Source organism: Erythrolamprus reginae, chromosome 9, assembly GCF_031021105.1.
Source record: "Erythrolamprus reginae isolate rEryReg1 chromosome 9, rEryReg1.hap1, whole genome shotgun sequence".
NCBI lineage: Eukaryota > Metazoa > Chordata > Lepidosauria > Squamata > Dipsadidae > Erythrolamprus > Erythrolamprus reginae.
The window spans coordinates 50,656,423-50,674,988 of record NC_091958.1 but is presented as its reverse complement, the minus strand read 5'-3'; the positions used below and the strand labels follow the sequence as shown (position 1 = coordinate 50,674,988).

Sequence of the window (18,566 nt, the reverse complement as noted above, 5' to 3'; positions counted from 1 at the left end):
TACAACAATTCATTTGGTGACCGTTTAAATTTACAATGGCGCTGAAAAAAGTGACTTATGGCTGTTTTTCACACTTACAACTGTTGCCTCATCCCTCTCATGTGATCAAAATTGGGAATTGGCTCATATTTATGACAGTTATTATTATTATTTATTATATTTGTATGCTGCCCCTCTCCAAAGACTCAGGGCGGCTCACAGCATACAATATAAAACAGTGAATACAGAGGTGGCGCAGCAGGTAGAGTGCTGTACTGCAGGCCACTAAAGCTGACTGTAGATCTGTAGGTCAGCGGTTCAAATCTCATCGCCGGCTCAAGGTTGACTCAGCCTTCCATCCTTTCGAGGTAGGAAAAATGAGGACCTGGATTGTGGGGGCAATAGGCTGGCTCTGTTAAAAAGTGCTTTTGCTAACATGTTGTAAGCTGTCCTGAGTCTAAGTAGAAGGGCGGCATAAAAACCAACCAAACAACCAAACAACCAAACAAACGAATACTATGTAAGCTAAAAAACCCAATACTGTACTGTATATTAAATATCAAACAACAAATTCAAATCACAGTCATACATCACAATGATTGGCCAAAGGGGGGTTCTAGATTTAATTGCCCCAAGCCTGGTGACGTGAGTCTTGAGACCCTTGCAGAAGACAAGGAGGGTGGGGGCAATGCGAATCTCCAGGGGTAGTTAATTCCAGAGGGCTGGGGCCCCCACAGAGAAGGCTCTTCCCCTAGGCCCCGCCAAGCGACATTGTCTGGTTGACGGGACCTGGAGAAGGCCAACTCTTTGGGACCTAACCGGTCACTGGGATTCATAGAGCAGAAGGCGGTCCAACGAATAATCTGGCCCATTAAAGTGTCCTGGGGTCATGTGACCCTCTTTTGCAATCTTCTGACAAGCAAAGTCAATGCGGAAGCCAGATTGACTGAACTGTATTACTAACTCAACAACTGCTGTGATTCACTTAACAACCGTGGCAAGAGTGATCGCAAAATGGGTCAGAACTAATTGAACAAGTGCCTTGTTTAGCCACAGGCATTTTGAGCTCATATATGGTCATTACTTTGAGGATTGCTGTAGATGTGAGCTTAGGCATAGTAAGTAAATTTGGGAAGTGGTAAATAACCAATGAATGAAATTGTAACCTTGTCTACTTACGCACAGTATAAAAATCTGATAAATCTTTCGCATTCGAAATTGAATAATCTGATATAAATCTTACCTTTCGCATTCAAAATTGTAAGCAGCTACAATTCGCTTTTGCACAGAAATAAACGTGTTTGAATTCCACTTTCCTCGACTCGGTTCTTTTTTCAAACTATATTTTATTGAAACTGTATGGAAGTCCCAATCACAATACAGACTACAACTGACAACAAAGATTGTAAGGAAATGGAGCAATGCTTTTCTCTATTGGATCTCTGCTAGCTGATGACTGACCCTAAAAGGCAGAAGCCATAGTTTATAACACATCATTAACCCCTATTATTGCAAAGACAATTAAATTAACTGCCTTGATTATAGGAAATAATGTTTACATTTATTTTTGGCAGGAAACCCCTTATAACTCTACGGAGAGGGGCGGCATACAAATCTAATTAATAATAATAATAATAATAATAATAAACTTTCTGAATGAAAAAGAAAAAAAACCACTGATGAGTCGTGACTGATGAATATATACTGCTCAAAAAATTAAAGGGAACTCTTGAACAACACAATATAACTCCAAGTAAATCAAACTCCTATGAAATTAAACTGTCCACTTAGGAAGCAACACTGATTGACAATCAATTTCACCTGCTGTTGTGCAAATGGAATAGTTGTGCAAATGAAATATTCAATGAGAATATTTCATTCATTCAGATCTAGGATGTGTTATTTGAGTACTGTACTCCCTTTATTTTTTTGAGCAGTATATATACATATATATATTGGATTGTTATATGCTGTTTTTATTACTGTTGTTAGCCGCCCCGAGTCCACGGAGAGGGGCGGCATACAAATCCAATAAAATAAACAAACAAACAAATAAACAAACAAACAAAGAAATATTCATCGAAATGTCGTCAAGATTCTATCAATCTTACCCAGGAAAAGACCCAAATATGCTAATACCTATACCCATGAAATCTAAGTATGTATGTATGTATGAATGTATAAATACACCCACACCCACACACATATACATAAATATAAATGGTAAAGGTAAAAAATGAGCTTTTTAAACAATTCCATAAATTCTGCATTGCTAACATGTTGTAAGCCGTCCTGAGTCTAAGGAGAAGGGCGGCATAAAAATTGAATAAAATAAATAAATAAATATTTGCTCCAAAGGATATTTGGAAATTCTCTTCCTTCTCTCAAGGCTTCTTTCTTTTTTTCTTTCTTTCAATGCTTCTTTCTTTCCTTCCTCCCTTTATCTCTGTCTTGCTTTTTCTTCTCCTTTCTTTCTTTCCTTCTGTTCCTTTTTTCTTTCTTCTTTTCTTCCTCCCTTTCTCTATCTCTTTCTTTCTTTTCTTATTTCTCCTTCTTTCCTTCCTCCCTTTATCTCTGTCTTGCTTTTTCTTCTCCTTTCTTTCTTTCCTTCCGTTCCTTTCTTTCTCCTTCTTTCCTTCCTCCCTTTCTCTATCTTTCTTTCTTTTTTCTCCTTCTTTCCTTCCTCCCTTTCTCTGTCTTTCTTTCTTCTCCTTTCTTCCTTCCTTCTCTTTTCTTTCGCCTTCTTTCCTTCTTCCTCCCTTTCTCTATCTCTTTCTTTAATTTCTTATTTCTCCTTCTTTCCTTCCTCCCTTTCTGTCTTGCTCTTTCTTCTCCTTTCTTTCCTTCCATTTTTTCTTTCTTCTTTCTCCTTCTTTCCTTCCTCCTTTTATCTATCTTTCTTCCCTTCCTTCTTTTTTTCTTTCGCCTGCTTTCCCTCCTCCCTTTCTCTGTCTTTCTTTCTTTCTTCTCCTTCTTTCTCTCCCGACCGCTCTCGCTTCTTCCTCTTAGGTTTTTATGTCCACTTTAAAACTTTTAATAGAATTTATTAATGGCAAAGGCAGGGCAGAACTGGGCGTCGCAGGCCTTCCCTTCCCTTCCGGAGCAATCCCGCGGCGACCGCATTCTCCCGCTTCCCCTCGCTCGCTCCGGGCTCGGCCTGCCTGCCTCAGACGCCCCCCTTTCGACCCGTGGGGGCGCGCGCGCGCAGCGGCCGGGTGGGCCACGCGAGGCCGGGGTTCCAGACGGCGGCTAGGCCGCGGCCCGGAGAGGCGGCCTTGGAAAGAAGCGAAGGCGGCCGCCCCGCGGCTGCCCGAGACCGCCGTGCTCCGCCTCCCCGGCAGGATGGCAGCCGCGGCGGCAGAGTCGGGAGCCGGGTCGGAGAAGTTGCTGGCGCCGTCCCTGCTCGGCTTCTTCGTGTACAACCCGCGGCTGGGCTCGCGAGAGGGCGAGGTGGGCGAGCGCGACACGGAGAAACGAGAGCCGGGACACCCACCGAGGGCGGCCGGGCGGGGGAGGCGGAGGACCCGGCAGGGCCTTCCTCGGGGGTGGCTCTGACTGCCAAACTGAGGGAACAGACGGGGAGGCCCAGCCGGCAGGAGGGAGGGAGGGCCTGCACGGCTTTGGGTGGGTGGGTCCTGGGGGGGATGCACAATTGCGGGTGTGAGGGGATATTGTGTTTTTCTTTGTATGTGTTTTGTGTAAACTGACTGGAGAGACATAGAAGCGGGCGGGTTGTTGTTGTTGTATGGGACTATTTGTACAGTTGCAATAGCTAAAGGAACTTGTGGGTGCTCCATCACTTTGGAGGCTCTTAAGAAGAGACTGGACAGCCACTGGGCCGGGATGGCAAGAGGACAGGGGCGGTCCAACCTTGGCCACTTTAGAGTAGAATATAATATTATAATAGTAATAGTAATAGTAATAGTAATAATAATTTATTAGATTTGTATGCCGCCCCTCTCCGAAGACTCGGGGCGGCTCACAACAGTAATAAAAACAGTATAACAATGGAACAAATCTAATAATAAAAATTATATTAAAAAACCCCAACTGTTAAAAACCATACAGCACATACATACCAAACATGAAATATAAAAAAGCCTGGGGGAGATGTCTTAGTTCCCCCATGCCTGGCAATATAGGTGGGTCTTGAGTAACTTGCGAAAGACAAGGAGGGTGGGAGCAGTTCTAATCTCCAGGGGGAGTTGATTCCAGAGGGCCGGGGCTGCCACAGAGAAGGCTCTTCCCCTGGGGCCCGCCAAACGACATTGTTTGGTCAACGGGACCCGGAGAAGGCCAACTCTGTGGGACCTTATCGGCCGCTGGGATTCGTGCGGTAGAAGGCGGTTCCAGAGGTATTCTGGTCCAATGCCATGAAGGGCTTTAAAGGTCATTACCAACACTTTGAATTGTGACTGGAAACCAATCGGCAGCCAGTGCATATAGAATAGAATAGAATAGAATAGAATATACAATAGAACAGTGTTTCCCAACCTTGGCAACTTGAAGATGCTGGCTGGGGAATTCTGGGAGTTGAAGTCCAGATATCTTCAAGTTGCCAAGGTTGGGAAACACTGCAATAGAATATAGAATAGAATAGAATATACAACAGAATAGAATATACAATAGAAAAGAATAGAATATGCAATAGAATAGAATAGACAATAGAATAGAAAAGAATTATTTTATTGACCAAATGTGATTGGACACACAAGGAATTTGCCTTTGATGCAGATGCTCTCAGTGTACATAAAAGAATCGTGAAGTACAACACTTAATGATTATCATAGGGTACAAATAAGCAATCAGGAAACAATCAATATTAATATAAATCGTAAGGATACAAGCAACAGTTTACAGTCATACGGTCATAAGTGGGAGGAGATGGGCGATAGGAACGATGAGAAGAATAATAGTAATAGTAATGCAGCATTAGTGAATAGTTTCACAGTGTTGAGGGAATTATTTGTTTAGCAGAGTGATGGCGTTTCGGGAAAAACGGTTCTTGCTATAGTTGACGCTTAACATTTTAGCCCTGCATCTTTTAAGGGCTCTATTCATAGACTGGTGAATTAATTTAAAATAGGTTAGTATGTAAAATGCAGTAAGTTGGGAAGGCTTTGTATTTAAAGGTGCTGCACAGATATATATAAAATAATGAATTAGATGTTTCATTTCTCAGGAAGAAAAAAAGATTCTCTTCTATCACCCGAATGAAGCAGAGAAAAATGAAAAAATCAGAAATGTTGGATTATGTGAGGCCATTGTCCAGTTTACAAGGTACCACACTCCTTAGGTTTGCATGTCTAGTACTTCATTATTCATTTATTTACTGCCCAGCTGATGATCAGATTCGACCTTTAAAATGTGTGGACTACAAATCCCAGAATTCCCCAGTCAGCACTGGGGACAGAAGTTGGCTAGGGAATTCTGGGAGTTGAAGTCCATTTAGCTTAAAGCTACCAAGGTTGAGAAACACTGAACTAGACTGTCCAAACTTGTAATTTCTCAATTATACTTTCTATGCCTTGACCATGAAATTGTTCATTCTTGGTTCATACAATATATTTTTTCACACTTTAACATCCCCCAAATAGGTGTTTGTGAAAAGCATGGGTAGGCCCAGTGGCATGAATATATTAAAATATTAAATTGTCTCATTTCTGTAATGATGTCAAATGCATGTCATCTTGATGTTCTTGAGGCTTGTTACTGATGTTTCCAAACTCACATTTCACCCACGACAATGTACCTACTTTTTTCTGATTTGTTTTGCTTTCACCAAAAAACCTATGAAAAATAAAGGCTGGAAGAATTATAGAATAAAATTGTCCTGTGAATTTCTTGGCTAATTAGGGTTTGAACTAAATTTCTCCAGTCCATCTTGATTTGTTTACATATTTACTTAAGTAAGGAGGTCTAAAAACACAGTAGAATTATTAGTTCCCTCCTTTAAAAGGAAAACAATAATGGATTACATTAAATGTCCAAAGATATTTCACCAGAAGAGCCCTTCACTCCTCCACTCGAAACAGAATATCCTACGAAAATAGACTAACAATCCTGGGCCTAGAAAGCCTAGAACTACGGCGCCTAAAACACGATTTGAGTATTGCCCACAAGATCATACGCTGCAACGTCCTACCGGTCAATGACTACTTCAGCTTCAACCGCAACAACATAAGAGCACGCAACAGATTCAAACTTAATACGAACCGCTCCAAACTTGACTGTAAAAATATGATTTCAACAATCGAGTTATCGAAGCGTGGAACTCATTACCGGACTCAAATGTGCCAACCCCTAACCCCCAACATTTCTCCCTTAGACTCTCCACGATTGACCTCTCCAGGTTCCTAAGAGGCCAGTAAGGGGCGTACATAAGTGCACTGGTGTGCCTTTCGTCCCCTGTCCAATTAATTGTCTTTCCTTTCTCTCACTTATCATATATATTCTCTTTCTTTCATATATCCTCTCCTCTAAGTTCACTTTTACCGTTATATATATAACTACATGTCTATTTTTCTTCCTATGTATTTGTGTATTGGACAAATGAATGAATAAATAAATAAATAAATTATGCTCCCCTGGTCCTGATGAACATTTAAACTCTCATACAATTTTTTTTTTCCTCTTAGGACCTTTAGTCCTACAAAACCTGCAAAATCACTACATACGCAGAAAAACAGACAGTTCTTCAATGAACCGGAGGAAAACTTCTGGATGGTTATGGTATATAAATGCATCATGCTGCTCTTTTAAGCAATTTTTTCAGTAATGTCTGAATGTCCCGTCAGATTTTTATACCTTTTATTTTACGCTGAAAATGTCTCTGGAACGGTTTACAGATGAATAATTGAACAAGCCATGCTATCATATTCCAAAAAAGGGGGGAAAGGGATGGATAGGGGAGGTAGAAAAATCAAACACAGGCCCCATTTCTAAGCTATGATTGTTAGAATCAGTGGATGCAATGAAACAATTCCAGGGTCTGATGGAATAACTGCGGTTGGATGATAGTTTGAGCAGAGGTTATAGGAAAACTATAGGAAAACGAGTCTACGGAGAGGGGCGGCATACAAATCTAATGTTCAGTTCTGGAGACCTCACCTACAAAAAGATATTGACAAAATTGAACAGGTCCAAAGACGGGCTACAAGAATGGTGGAAGGTCTTAAGCATAAAACGTATCAGGAAAGACTTCATGAACTCAATCTGTATAGTCTGGAGGACAGAAGGAAAAGGGGGGACATGATCGAAACATTTAAATATATTAAAGGGTTAAATAAGGTCCAGGAGGGAAGTGTTTTTAATAGGAAAGTGAACACAAGAACAAGGGGACACAATCTGAAGTTAGTTGGGGGAAAGATCAAAAGCAACATGAGAAAATATTATTTTACTGAAAGAGTAGTAGATCCTTGGAACAAACTTCCAGCAGACGTGGTAGATAAATCCACAGTAACTGAATTTAAACATGCCTGGGATAAACATATATCCATCCTAAGATAAAATACAGAAAATAGTATAAGGGCAGACTCGATGGACCATGAGGTCTTTTTCTGCCGTCAGACTTCTATGTTTCTAATGAATGAATGAATGAATGAATGAATGAATGAATGAATGAATGAATGAATGAATGAATGGAATCTGGAGGCGGAGTCAAAAGAGGAATCAGCCTAGAATCCCTATGTAGGCACAAATGAATTCCATTGACTCTTATCTGGAGCCAAAATAGCGCTCAGCTCAAAAGCTTCTCAAAAGAGCCTGCAGAAGCTAAAATAGGCAAATTAAAATTGCTTCAATGAACTGTTTTGTTCTGTTTTCAAGGTCGTACGGAATCCGGTAATAGAAAAACACAAAGATGGCAAAACGGTCGTTGAATACCAAGAAGAAGAACTGCTGGTAAGAATGAACTGTCACGTTGGCATGGTTAGCAAATATATCCAGGTGTGGTTTCTCTTCTCTTTGATGATTTTAACCTCTCAAGGGCTGCCTTTTCTTCTTTCCAGCATCTGTAAACAATTACTGAAATTCCGTCCCCCAAAGGGCCACCACCTTCCCCTCAGTTTGCTTTTAAAAATAAGGTGACAGCACAGCAGGGGATCAGCTTTATGGTCCATAATAGCCATTCTGCAGTGGTGACCATGATTCCTATTTTTTTAATAATTTGATCCTATCCGTTTACTGCACTTTCCTGGTTCCAGAAGAGCCCTTCACTCCTCCACTCGAAACAGAATACCCTACGAGACTAGACTTTCAATCCTGGGCCTAGAAAGTTTAGAACTAAGACACCTTAAGCAACATCTAAGTATTGCCCACAAGATCATATGCTGCAATGTCCTGCCTGTCGGCAACTACTTCAGCTTCAACCACAACAACACAAGAGCACACAACAGATTTAAACTTAATATTAACCGCTCCAAACTTGACTGTAAAAAATATGACTTCAGTAACCGAGTTGTCGAAGTGTGGAACTCATTACCGGACTCCGTAGTGTCATCCCCAAACCCCCAACACTTTACCCTTAGATTATCCACCGTTGACCTATCCAGATTCCTAAGAGGTCAGTAACGGGCGAGTACAAGTGCACTAGAGTGCCTTCCGTCCCCTGTCCTATTGCTCTCCTACATCTCCTATACCTTTCTTCTATTCCTATATCTCTTCTTCTATTCTTTCATTGATATGTTCTATTCCTATATCTTCTTTTCTATTCTTTCTTAGATATATTTTACTATGAGTATCTCCTCTATAACCTTCATCATGTATTTTGCTATGTATATATATATATATATATATACCCACTGGAACCCTCATTGTGTATTGGACAAAATAAATAATAAATAAATAAATTTGATTAAATAACTAAATATTGCATTGGCATCCTTCAATCTCGAGAGACCATGATATCATGCTCTGGATTCCTCACATATAACTTAAAATAACTAAATAATAAATAACAAACAAATTCTTTGGATTTTTTTTTCCCTACGGGCATTCCTCTGGGAATATGGTTTGGGAGAAAGACTGCCACATATTAAGCATTTTTTAAAAATGGAGTTGTCATTTATAGATTGCTGGAAAAGTACCGATTGGCAATTTTGTTTTCGTTTGGTGTTTTTTTAAACAAAAAAAAATCTGTAACAGAATGCATTCTCAGTCAAGCTATCTGCCTTTATGTCTTTGCGGTAATGACTTTCGGATTCTCGATCTCTTGCAGGACAAAGTTTATAGCTCGGTGTTACAGCAATGTTACAGCATGTATAAGGTCAGTTTCACTATAATATTTTTGAATTAAGCTAGAGTGGGTAAAACAACCTTTACTTCCCTAAAGTAAAGTAGAATGCTTTGCTCCAATTTTTCCGAAGCGTGAGTGGCAGAAATATGAATCCAGTGCTGAATATTATTGATACTTATTCTATGGCACATTTCTTTCATATTATGAAAGAGCCTCGGTGGTGCAATTGTTAGAGTGCAGTTCTGCAAACTACTTCTGCTGATCACCGGCTGCCAGCAGTTTGGCAGATCGAATCTCAGTAGGCTCCAGGTTGTCTCAGCCTTCCATCCTTCCAAGGTCGGTAAAATGAGGACCCAGATTGGTGGGGGCAAGAGGCTGACTCTCTGTAAACTGCTTAGAGAGGGCTGAAAAGCACTATGAAGCAGTACATATTTATTTTTTGATTTGATTTGATTTGATTTGATTTGATTTGATTTGATTTGATTTGATTTGAATGCCGCTCCTCTCCGTAGACTCAGGGCGGCTCACAACAGCAATAGAACAATTCATAACAAATCTAATAATTTAAAAACATTTTAAAACCGCCATTATTAATCAGACATACATACAAACATACCATACATAAATTGTATAGGCCCGGGGGAGATGTCTCAATTCCCCCATGCCTGACGGCAAAGGTGGGTTTTTTAAGGAGTTTACAGAAGGCAAGGAGGGTGGGGGCAGTTCTAATCTCCGGGGGGAGCTGGTTCCAGAGAGTCGGGGCCGCCACAGAGAAGGCTCTTCCCCTGGGACCTGCAAAACGACATTGTTTAGTTGACGGGACCCGGAGAAGGCCGACTCTGTGGGACCTAACCGGTCGCTGGGATTCGTGCAGCAGAAGGCGGTTCCAGAGATATTCTGGTCCGATGCCATGAAGGGCTTTATAGGCCATAACCAACACTTTGAATTGTGACCGGAAATTGATCGGCAACCAATGCAGACTGCGGAGTGTTGGAGTAACATGGGCATATTTGGGAAAGCCCATGATTGCTCTCGCAGCTGCATTCTGCACAATCTGAAGTTTCCGAACACTTTTCAAAGGTAGCCCCATGTAGAGAGCGTTACAGTAGTCGAGCCTCGAGGTGATGAGGGCATGAGTGACTGTGAGTAATGACTCCCGGTCCAGATAGGGCCGCAAGTGGCGCACCAGGCGAACCTGGGCAAATGCCCCCCTCGCCACAGCTGAAAGATGGTTCTCTAATGTGAGCTGTGGATCGAGGGGGACGCCCAAGTTGCGGACCCTCTCTGAGGGGGGTCAATGTTTCCCCCCCCCAGGGTGATGGACGGACAGATGGGATTGTCCTTGGGAGGCAGGACCCACAGCCACTCCGTTTTATCCGGATTGAGTTTGAGTCTGTTGAGTCTGTATATAAATCTAAATGCTATTGCTATTATTTCTTGTCGCGAACAATTCCATTTTTGTACTTGATGGTGTGCAGTTTTTAAAAAAATGGATTATAATCTAGTACGTAGAGGAAAAAGGAAGAAAGGGCAAATGAGCGATTGCAGGTGATAATTGCAACAGGATGCAAAAGGAATGAATTAATGAATAAAATAAAGTGTTTGTTGACTGTCGCATATGTATTTTTGATGCGGTGTGTGGTGTTTTTGTAATAAATAGGTTGAGGGGTAACAATATTAGCTGTTTGGTTCAATGTTTATATCTTAAAAACCAAGTTATTAAGTGATGATTTAATGAACCCATTATTATTATTTTCCCCCCTTGAAAATAACGATTAGCTTTTTAATGGCACGTTCCAAAAAGCCATGGAAGACGGAGGCGTCCGAGTTCTGAAAGAAAGACTGGATAAATTCTTCCATCGGGTGAGACATCGCTCCTCTTTTTATCCGAACAAGAAATGGATGTTTAAGGTGTTAGTACTTCTACTAGGGAAATATATAAGGGATTGCCGATAGAAGAAAATATTTGTAGCTCAGGGTTGAAATGTCAGTTCCTGATGCTCACTGTGCTTGGTGGGTTTATGGCAGACGTTTCATGGCCCAACTAACTAACATAATCAATGCTAGTTGGATCAAGAAAACAAGCAACCTCATAGAGTACCAAGGGCTCCAAAGTTCTCCTCCTCTTTTCTTCTTCCATCCTGTTTCCTATTCTTCCCCCCCCCCCCCCATTCTTCCTTTTACTTTGCTGCCTCCTCCTTCTCCTCTCCACAAACCCTGCTCCTCCGGCAGTGATGAGGTTACCTAGCATGGTCATGAAATATCTTCAAGAAAACAGCCAAGCTCAGAGGGAGCGAAGGACTCCACATAATGGGGAGGGAGGGAGGGAGGGAACGGAGGGGGAAGGAAGGGAGGGAGGGAGGAAGGAAATGGAAGGAAGGAAGGAAGGAAGGAAGGGGGAAGGGAAGGGAGGCAGAAAGGGAGGAAGGTTTTGTGAGAACAAGGGAGGAGGGAAGGAAGGAAGGAAGATTTTATGAGAACAAGGGAGGGAGAAGGAGGAAGGAGGGAGGGAGGGAGGGAGGGAAGGAAGGAAATGAAAGGAAGGAAGGAAGGAAGGAAGGGGGAAGGGAAGGGTGGCAGAAAGGGAGGAAGGTTTTGTGAGAACAAGGGAGGGAGGGAAGGAAGGAAGGAAGGAAGGAAGATTTTATGAGAACAAGGGAGGGAGAAGGAGGAAGGAGGGAGGGAGGAGGGAGGAAAGAACGGAGGGGGAAGGAAGGGAGGGAGGGAGGAAATGAAAGGAAGGAAGGAAGGAAGGAAGGGGGAAGGGAAGGGTGGCAGAAAGGGAGGAAGGTTTTGTGAGAACAAGGGAGGGAGGGAAGGAAGGAAGAAAGGAAGATTTTATGAGAACAAGGGAGGGGGAAGGAGGGAGGGAGGGAGAAAGGGAGGAAGGTTTTGTGAGAACAAGGGAGGGAAGGAAGGAAGGAAGGAAATGAAAGGAGGGAGGGAGAGGGAGGGAGGGAGGAAGGAAGGGGGAAGGGAGGGAGGAAGGAAGGAAGGAAATGAAAGGAAGGGGGAGAGCGAGGGAGGAAGGAAAGGAAGGGAGGAAGGAAGGAAGGGGGGAAGGGAGGGAGGAGGGAAGGAAATGAAAGGAAGGAGGAAGGAAGGAAGGTTAATTTAGAACCCTGGCAAAATTCTATAGTAAGACAAATGACAATATCCACTAGATTTTTTAAAAAAAATTGTTTTCAGCGCTTATTCTCTCCTGTAACTGTTTATCGGGAGAACATTGATTGTGTGTCATCAAAGTCAGTGTCCACGTTTAGGGGCCAACTATTTAAATTTTCCCCATAACCATCTCTCTCTTCTCAAGACTTTCCCCCTTTTTCCTTTGTGTCCCAGTACTTGCAAACGCTCCACTTGCAGTCCTGCGACCTGCTGGATGTTTTCTGCGGCATCAGCTTCTTCCCGCTAGATAAGATGACCTACTTGAAGATCCAGTCGTTCATCAACAAGGTGGAACAGAGCTTAAGCCTCGTCAAGTACACCGCCTTCCTGTACAACGACCAGCTGATCTGGTGAGCCCGGGGAGGCTTTGGAGGTCCTTCTGCAGACGCCTGTCGCAGGGCAGTGTGAAATAAACACCCTTCAGGAAGACGTAGGGTGCTTGTGTGCACACTCACGGAGTAGAGAATCTCCCTGGGCACGCTCAGCATTCTTCCCTCCACACGTATGTCTCACCATAAGTGTAGGAATGTGCCAAGGGTGGGACCTAGGTATAAGAAGGAGAAAATTCCCCCCTATTTCCCCGGACATGGGATATATTATTTTATTATTATTATTATTATTATTATTATTATTATTATTATTATTTATTGGATTTGTATGCCGCCCCTCTCCGCAGACTCGGGGTGGCTAACAACAGCAGTAAAACAGTGCAACAAAATCCAATACTAAAAAAGCAGTTAAAAACCCATTAGTATAAAAACCAGACATACATACAAACATACCATGCATAAAATTGTGAAGGCCTAGGGGGAAAGTGTATCTTACTTCCCCCATGCCTGGCGGCAGAGGTGGGTTTTAAGCAGCTTACGAAAGGCAAGGAGGGTGGGGGCAATTCTAATCTCCGGGGGGAGTTGGTTCCAGAGGGTCGGGGCCGCCACAGAGAAGGCTCTTCCTCTGGGTCCCGCCAAGCGACATTGTTTGGTTGACGGGACCCGGAGAAGACCCACTCTGTGGGACCTAACTGGTCGCTGGGATTCGTGCAGCAGAAGGCAGTCCCAGAGATATTCTGGTCCGATGCCATGAAGGGCTTTATAGGTCATAACCAACACTTTGAATTGTGACCGGAAACTGATCGGCAACCAATGCAGACTGCGGAGTGTTGGTGTGACATGGGCATATTTGGGAAAGCCCATGATTGCTCTCGCAGCTGCATTCTGCACGATCTGAAGTTTCCGAACACTTTTCAAAGGTGGCCCCATGTAGAGAGCGTTCCCTGTCAGTCCACCCGGTCCTCCAAATATGATTTACACTACTTCTAAAAGTCTTAAATCCAGCTGTCTTCCAATCGACTTTGGCAGTCAAAGAAGAGGCTTTTAAGAGGAGACTGGACAGGCACTTCTCTGAAATGTTTAGTATAGGGCAGTGTTTCCCAACCTTGGCAACTTTATTTATTTATTTATTTATGGGATTTGTGTGCCGCCCCTCTCCGCAGACACGGGGCGGATAACAACAATGATAAAAAACAACATGTAACAATCCAATTTGTAAAACAACTAAAAACCCTTATTATAAAAACAAACCATACACACAAACATACCATGCATAACTTGTAATGGCCTAGGGGGAAGGAATATCTTAACTCCCCCATGCCTGGCGACAAAGGTGGGTCTCGAGTAATTTGCGAAAGACAAGGACGGTGGGGGCCGTTCTAATCTCTGGGGGGAGTTGATTCCAGAGGGCCGGGGCCACCACAGAGAAGGCTCTTCCCCTGGGCCCGCCAAACAACATTATTTAGTCGATGGGACCCGGAGAAGGCCAACTCTGTGGGACCTTATCGGCCGCTGGGATTCGTGCGGTAGAAGCCGGTTCCGGATGTATTCTGGCCCAATGCCATGTAGGGCTTTAAAGGTCATGACCAACACTTTGAATTGTGACCGGAAACCGATCGGCCGCCAGTGCAGGCCACGGAGTGTTGCAGAAACGTGGGCGAATCTAGGAAGCCCCACGATGGCTCTCGCGGCCGCATTCTGCACGATCTGAAGTTTCCGAACACTCTTCAAAGGTAGCCCCATGTAGAGAGCGTTGCAGTAATCGAACCTCGAGGTGATGAGGGCATGAGTGACTGTGAGCAATGACTCCCTGTCCAAATAGGGCCGCAACTGGTGCACCTGGGCAAACGCCCCCATCGCCACAGCTGAAAGATGATGTTCCAATGTCAGCTGCGGATGCTGGCTGGGGAATTCTGGGAGTTGAAGTCCAAATACCTTCAAGTTGGCAAGGTTGGGAAACACTGGTATAGGGTCTTAGGTTTCCTTTTTTTTCCCCCGTCCCCCAAATGTGGAAGAACAACTTCAATTTTGAAAGAAAAAAAGCCCACACCCAACATTGAACAGTAGCTAATTTCCCTCCCACCCCTCTCTTTCGACAGAAAAAATGTTGGATTTTAAAGAGAAACGGCCCGCAGCTTGTAACAGAAACCAAAAGGGCTTCTCTTCACCTGCGTTTGCTTTCAGGGTGTTTATTGACATGGCACAGCTGCCGGGAAGCCTCCAGTGTCATTTTTCAGAGCAAGGGCTCAAAGGTTTTCCTATTCAGAAGTGATTAAGGAGCCGAGAGTAGAGGCTTAGATAAAAAGCCAACGATAGAGCCCTCCGTAAAATAATTACCGATCCGAATTGGATTCTATAGAGCAGCAATGGTGAAACTATGGTGTCACAGGTGTCACGGGGAGCCATATCTGCTGGTACGCGAGCCGTTGCCCTAGCTCAGCTCCAACGTGCACGGGTGTGCCGGGCCAGCTGATTTTTGGCTCGCACAGAGGCTCTGGGAGGATGTTTTTGGCTTCCAAAGAGCCTCCAGGAGGATGGGAGAGGGCGTTTTTACCCTCCCCCAGCTCCAGGGAAGCCTTTAGAGCCTGGGGAGGGCAAAACATGAGCCTACTGGTGTTCTGCCGGGACCGCCCGTAATTACAGGGTAATTAGTCCAGGAAGACACACACCACACGATAAAAGGAAAACCCAAAAGTTTTTATAAACAGAAAAAGAGAAACAGCTCCCTTTTTAAACGTCAAAGGGATTTTCTGGTACACACAAGGCACAGGTTAAATGCAATCCAATTGCTCACCCAATAACTGGGAGACTGAGTCCAATTCTAAAGTCCAGAGAGTCCACACACACAATCTTGAACAGCACAAAAACCACGATCTTGACGAAACAATGAATCAGATAAACTGCCGTCAGGCTAAAACACCAAGCTGCACTTAAAACCCACCTTTGTCGTCAGGCATGGGGGAACTGAAATATCTCCCCTGGGCCTATACAATTTATGTATGGTATGCTTGTATGTATGTCTGCTTAATAATGGGTTTTTTAAAATATTTTAAATTGTAAATTTATTATTTTTGTTATAAATTGTTTTTTATTGTGTTGTGAGCCGCCCCGAGTGTACGGAGAGGGGCGGCATACAAATCTAATAAACATAAACATAAACCGAGAAATGGAGATGAGCACCGTGCTCTAAAATCAGACAGGATTGGTGGAAGTTTGTTCCAAGGATCTACTGGTCAAAGCAATGGAAACCGCAGTTTAATGTTTCCAAATGTAAAATAACGCACTTGGGGAAAAGGAATCCTCAATCTGAGTATTATATTGGCAGTTCTGTGTTAGCAAAAACTTCAGAAGAGAAGGATTTAGGGGTCGTGATTTCTGACAGTCTCAAAATGGGTGAGCAGTGCAGTCAGGCGGTAGGGAAAGCAAGTAGGATGCTTGGCTGCATAGCTAGGGGTATAACAAGCAGGAAGAGGGAGATTGGGATCCCCTTATATAGACTGCTGGTGAGACCCCATTTGGAATACTGTGTTCAGTTCTGGAGACCTCACCTACAAAAAGATATTGACAAAATTGAACGGGTCCAAAGACGGGCTACAAGAATGGTGGAAGGTCTTAAGCATAAAACGTGTCAGGAAAGACTTCATGAACTCCATCTGTATAGTCTGGAGGACAGAAGGAAAACGGGGGACATGATCGAAACATTTAAATATATTAAAGGGTTAAATAAGGTCCAGGAGGGAAGTGTTTTTAATAGGAAAGTGAACCCAAGAACAAGAGGACACAATCTGAAGTTAGTTGGGGGAAAGATCAAAAGCAACATGAGAAAATATTATTTTACTGAAAGAGGAGTAGATCCTTGGAACAAACTTCCAGCAGACGTGGTTGGTAAATCCACAGTAACTGAATTTAAACATGCCTGGGATAAACATATATCCATCCTAAGATAAAATACAGAAAATAGTATAAGGGCAGACTAGATGGACCATGAGGTCTTTTTCTGCCGTCAGACTTCTATGTTTCTATGTTTCTATTGCACAGGTGTAATTTTTTACCTTCTTTAACTTCAACAGGAGTGGATTGGAACAAGAAGACATGAGGATTTTGTACAAATACCTTACCACCTCGCTCTTTCCAAGACACATGGAACCGGAGGTAAACTTGGGTATCTGGTCTTCCCCCAGGATATGCGATAACCCTGGTTTAAAGAGAAAGAATGCCAGGCATAAATCTGATTTGATTTGTTTGTTTGTTTTAAACCAACCTTAAATTTTTCCTTGACTGTCTCTTCCATTTTAGTTGGCCGGAAGAGACTCCCCCGTCCATATAGAAATATCCGGGAATCTGCAGCACTATGGAAGGTAGGCATTCCTTATCTCTTCCATCTTTACATGCCTAGTGGAGGGTTCGGTCCCTGCTCCTATTCATACTCCTTCCCACCACGTAGGAACCAACTGCTGAAAAATGGCAGCATTGGTTTCCACCATTTCGAAACATGATATACACTGTTCGCTGTGTATTTCTTTGTATGTGTGCCTGACCGATAAAAATAGCAAAGAATTGGAGAAATGTACGTTAGGGCAGTATATTAATGCCAGAAGGTTTTCTTAAATGCAGTCCCACTAACTCCTCCCAATTATTTAAATAGATCTATTCCAAACATGACTAAGTCAGGGTTTAACTCAGCCGCCTTATCTTAATACTACAACAGGACGCTGTTACATTTCAGATTACCATTTGTACAGATGCTGTTAAAATTGATGTGGCTTTCCGGAAGTACAGTGTTCCCTCGATTTTCGCGGGTTCGAACTTCGCGAAACGTCTATACCACGGTTTTTCAAAAATATTAATTAAAAAATACTTTGCGGTGTTTTCCCCTATACCACGGTTTTTCCCGCCCGATGACGTCATATGTCATTGCCAAACTTTCGTCTGCCTTTAAAAAAAACATTTTTTATAATAAACTTTAATAAATAAACATGGTGAGTAATAATCTAAATGGTTGCTAAGGGAATGGGAAATTGCAATTTAGGGGGTTAAAGTGTTAAGGGAAGGCTTGTGTTACTGTTCATAGCCAAAAATAGTGTATTTACTTCCGCATCTCTACTTCGCGGAAATTCAACTTTCGCGGGCGGTCTCGGAACGCATCCCCCGTGAAAATCGAGGGAACACTGTACACTGTTCGCTGTGTATTTCTTTGTATGTGTGCCTGACCGATAAAAATAGCAAAGAATTGGAGAAATGTACGTTAGGGCAGTATATTAATGCCAGAAGGTTTTCTTAAATGCAGTCCCACTAACTCCTCCCAGTTATTTAAATAGATCTATTCCAAACATGGCTAAGTCAGGGTTTAACTCAGCTGCCTTATCTTAATACTACAACAGGACGCTGTTACATTTCAGATTATATTTGTAAAGATGCTGTTAAAATTGATTGGCTTTCTGGAAGTATATACTATTCTGTGCTATTTAAAAGAAGATACAATAGCACTGGGCCTCTTCACATCAAGCATTTATTTTAAAAACTTCTTCAAGTTCTTAAAGCAGTCTTTAAAAAATAAGTCCAATGTAGGGGCTACATTCGAACGCCATCACTCTACTAAACAAATAATTCCCTCAACACTGTCAGACTTTCTACTAAATCTGCACTTCTATTCTACTAGTTTTTCTCATCATTCCTATCACCCATTTCCTCCCATGTTGACTGTATGACTGTAACTTGTTGCTTATGTCCTAAGATTTTTATTAATATTGCTTCTTCATTGCTTATTTGACCCCTATGACAATCATTAAGTGTTGTACCACATGATTCTTGACAAATGTATATTTTATTTTATGTACGCTGAGAGCATATGCACCAAG

General features: G+C 42.7%; 1 protein-coding gene across 1 annotated transcript in view; it reads left to right on the top strand.

Moving 5' to 3' along the window:
- Window positions 1-3,054: 3,054 nt before the first annotated feature.
- Window positions 3,055-18,566, top strand: part of CCZ1 (CCZ1 homolog, vacuolar protein trafficking and biogenesis associated) — a 29,181-nt gene continuing 13,669 nt past the window's right edge. Inside the window, exons 1-9 of the mRNA XM_070761221.1 lie at window positions 3,055-3,429; window positions 5,162-5,259; window positions 6,618-6,711; window positions 7,807-7,881; window positions 9,197-9,244; window positions 10,994-11,077; window positions 12,554-12,729; window positions 16,779-16,860; window positions 17,005-17,066. Of these exons, the coding sequence (XP_070617322.1) occupies window positions 3,322-3,429; window positions 5,162-5,259; window positions 6,618-6,711; window positions 7,807-7,881; window positions 9,197-9,244; window positions 10,994-11,077; window positions 12,554-12,729; window positions 16,779-16,860; window positions 17,005-17,066 (827 nt within the window). The 5' untranslated portion in view covers window positions 3,055-3,321. The remainder of the gene's footprint in view (window positions 3,430-5,161; window positions 5,260-6,617; window positions 6,712-7,806; window positions 7,882-9,196; window positions 9,245-10,993; window positions 11,078-12,553; window positions 12,730-16,778; window positions 16,861-17,004; window positions 17,067-18,566) is intronic.